The sequence below is a fragment of the Macrobrachium nipponense genome, chromosome 22, assembly GCF_015104395.2.
Source record: "Macrobrachium nipponense isolate FS-2020 chromosome 22, ASM1510439v2, whole genome shotgun sequence".
NCBI lineage: Eukaryota > Metazoa > Arthropoda > Malacostraca > Decapoda > Palaemonidae > Macrobrachium > Macrobrachium nipponense.
Window position 1 is genome coordinate 64,712,050 of NC_087213.1, and position 4,003 is coordinate 64,716,052.

Here is a 4,003-nt window from a genome sequence, read left to right on the forward strand (position 1 = left end):
TTCCATGTGATCCTCGATCGAGTCTGTTGCAATCATTATATCATCCATGTACACAAAGAAATTTTTGCCTAATAGCTTTGGCAAAACTGTGTTCACCAACTTTGTAAAAGTCATAGGACTACCCGATAAACCATAAGGCATCTGTGGAAACTCGAAATGCCCCTTGAGCAACGAGAACGCTGTTAATTAGCAGCTATCTTCACTAGAGGGAACCTGCAAAAATCTATGCATAAGGTCAATTGAAGAATATATTCTACGTCCCTTGATTTCTATAAAAAGGTCTGGATAACAGTCAGGAATTGTTTTTTTTGGTTCAACTTGCAGAAATCTATGCATACTCCAACAAACCCATCCTTCTTAGGTACTTCCAACAAGGGAAAGTTGTATGGGTACACACTGGGTCTAATAATTCCTTCCTCTTCCCATTTATTAACCTCTTTCTCTACCTGTTCTCTGATTTTGTAGAGTATGCGGTATGTGGGGATGAAGATGGGCTTGGTCCCCTCTTCTAGATTCACCTTTTGTTCTAACACATTATCAGCCCTAATTTATCCCCTTTTAAAGCCACAATATTCCGAAATTCAGACAAAACTTCACTTACAACCTTTATAGGTTCCTTGTAGTCTGCATTAGCTAAGTGCTCCCTAAAGATTTTCTTCCTTATTTGCATTTCTACCTCTGAAAACTCAGTTTTCACCTCTACAATAGCCACTGAACCACTATCACTATTCCAATCTTGGAGGTCTACCACATAAGTAATCTTTTGATATTTCCTAACTGTACCATACAATTCAACAATTCTATCCAACGATCACTTGTATTTGATACCTTGTTCACCAATACGGTGGTAACGACACCTCTTAATTCCTCGCTACCCTCAATTATACATACCACTTTGGGCATTTTCACTTCCCTCAGCTTGACTCTTACCATGTTCCTTGTACCTGGATTTAAAATTATATCCTCTGGTAATACACCTTTATATTTGTGATTATTAGACAGTACCCTCATGTTCCATATCCACATAAATATCACCCTTATTTATAATTATTCTCCATTCCCTCAGCAATAGCCCCAATGTTGGTATCAGTATCACCATTGTTATTATCACTGTTATTGCCCATACCACCATTATTACTGCCGCCAATATTACCACCAGTATTCCCAATATCACCATGGTAACCACCATTATTATTGCTGCCAATATAACCACCAGTATCACCATTATAACCACCATTACCACTGCCGTGATCACTAATATACCCATTAACACCACCGTGATCACAAATATTCCTATTAACACTGCCATGATCACAAGTATCACCATTAATACCGCCATGATCTCAAATATCTCCATTAACACTGCCATGATCACAAATATTATTACCACCAATGTCCCTCATATTAACCTTAGTATCCCCATTTACCTCAGTTCCATGTATATCCACATATGGTATAAAAAGACCTGGTATCCCAACCATTATGCCGCTAATACCTATCTGGACGACCGATATCCTGTGTCTCATACATGCAGGATGGCCCAGCAAAAGTCTGTTGCTCAACACAACCCCTTTTATCACCAAAAATGGTTCTATCAACACTTCATCACCCAGAGTGAGCCATACTCTTATAGAACCTAAGGTATTTAATCTATGGGCTTGCACATCACACACCGTCTCTGTTGAGGGTTTCGAAAGGTATTGAGAGAACGTGGACTGATATGAATTATCGTCCATCAAATTTACTGAGGCTCCCATATCAAGAAAAATTAGGATCTTTGTCGTTCCCACTAATCCATGTACAATCAGCCTGGGCTCTGGGGCATCTCCAATGAGACAACAATGGCACACACAATCATCTGTACCCTTTTTGTTGATCGGCATTCCGAAAATTTTGCCGATCTCTTTGCCCCTTTGAGTAACCTGTTTGGGAAGTTCTTATCTTAAAATTCCCAGATTTCTGAGGTGTGGGTCTTGCATCCCTCCGTTTCTGACCCGGTCAAGACTGCCAAAAGTTATGTGCACTTTTGCATATTAAAAAATATTTGACTCTAAATATTTTCTTTGTGTGCCCTGGTTTATTACAGTTGAAACAACTCAACTGTTGCCCTTGATCCATAGATCCTCTCCTATATTCCACTTTTGCATGCAAAAGAGGAGAAGGAAAATCTAAATCCCATTGTGTTGTATTTCTTGGACTGGTCTCATTACAAATTGTACTATGCGCTGTGGGACATTTGGACACGTGTTTCGGAGTTTGGGAATAAATTAGTTCCTCATCTGACGTAGGTTCAATCTTTTCATCAAAGCTATCTACAATGGCATCTGGGACGTCATGTAGAAGCTTGGAAAAATGCAACAATTATTGTAGATTGATAAGGGACATATTATTACCATTTACCTGGCATTTTGTATACTGAAAACTACGGAATCTATGTGCCAAATTGCCACTTTCGAAATCCAACAAGGCTTTTGCCTGCGTGAGCGCCTCAGTATCACTTTTAATTCCCTTGGCGTTTAAAAAGTTAATTACTCCCTCAATCAAAATTTGCACTAGCTGGGACAGAACGCCGTCAACAATGCCCCGAAAAGGATGAACCCCTCCTGTCACATTCGTGACCTTATGCAACAAAGTTTGACTGTCATTATTTGCGTCCACCATTTTGTCTTTCTTAATATTTAGTATTTGCCTCAACCTCAACAACATTAATATTTTTTTAATCCAGTTTCCCTCACAAATCACCAACACAAAAGGAATAATGTAACAATCAAAATAAAAAGGATAAAAATGCATATACCAGTCCCCAACACAAATATTTTCAAAGTAAATGTTTCTCTAGTCTGCGGGAGTAGATCCCCACAAGCGTTTCATGGTCACGGTCATCAGCTGTTGAAAACTGTTACAAGGTCAAAAGCTGATCAAATCTGTATCATTGCCCCAACAGAAAACAGGAAGAAGAGAGAAGGAAAGAGAATGGGAGACAAACCTTTGCTTCTTGTCTCTAGACTGGTATTTTGCTGAATCTGCATCGTCTCCATGACCCATGGCCCTAATACACCGATAGTCCCACCGTAATTGTTGCATTAATAATCGCCATAAAATAGCCCTACAACACTCATAAAACACGTCATATTCACACACTCTGTACAACGCTACTGTTTTAGGAGGCTGACTCTCTGACCACCAGAATTCTGCTGACTTCACCTTAAATTACCTCATCAGCAATGGAGCAACAGTTGCCAAAAATACGTAAATATAATCCCTTTTCCTGGCCTCTGCATTATATCCTAACTCCTATGTAACCCAACCCCACCCAGTCTCTCCAAAAAGTAATCCAGGCCTGATTGCCATTCCCGACTGCCACCAAATTGCTACAAGGTAAACTGGACCCTGTTTAACTAAAGGAGAGGATACACAAACTGGTAACGTGACCTACCTCCGTTGCTCACATTGCCTGCCCTCTCTGTGAAGCTAAAAATCTGCCATGAATCTAGGTTCTAATTCAAATTCTTGAGATACAAAAAGAAAGTCTTTATTTTCCCAAAATAGCTAACATTAAAGTTAAATACAATGAATATAAAATCCCCAAATCACAAAGACACCATTATTATATTTTCACACACTATCCTCACTGTCAAAGAAACCCACCAGTCTTTCTTAAATAAATGTCAATAGAGAATTAATTTTCAGTAGTGACAAACCGAATCCAACTGTAAAAGAAACCACAATTATAAAAAATTGTAATATTAAATTTCATCAATAATATTTAGTGTTGCACAACACTTCCATTCTCAGAGCATCTGAAAATAACTGTCACTGTTTTAAATGTTTTGTATCTTATTACTATACCAATAAGCCCATAAATTGCTACCTAGAGATTATATGCGACACGCCAATGAACGCACAAACATATGCACCCTATTTTACTCTGATGTATGTGCATTCCCTTGCTTCATGTACATGCCCTATTTGGCGCACTGACATACATACGCGATGTTCAGGA

At 38.8% G+C, this 4,003-nt stretch overlaps 1 protein-coding gene across 1 annotated transcript; it reads right to left on the reverse strand.

The window, feature by feature from the left end:
- Positions 1 to 1,037: 1,037 nt before the first annotated feature.
- On the reverse strand, positions 1,038 to 3,045 carry LOC135198306 (uncharacterized). Its single transcript, XM_064225877.1, has 2 exons — positions 2,987 to 3,045; positions 1,038 to 1,302 (listed from the first exon to the last, which is right to left on the reverse strand). The coding sequence occupies exons 1-2, from the start codon at positions 3,043 to 3,045 to the stop codon at positions 1,038 to 1,040; spliced, it is 324 nt and encodes a 107-aa protein (XP_064081947.1).
- Positions 3,046 to 4,003: the final 958 nt, after the last annotated feature.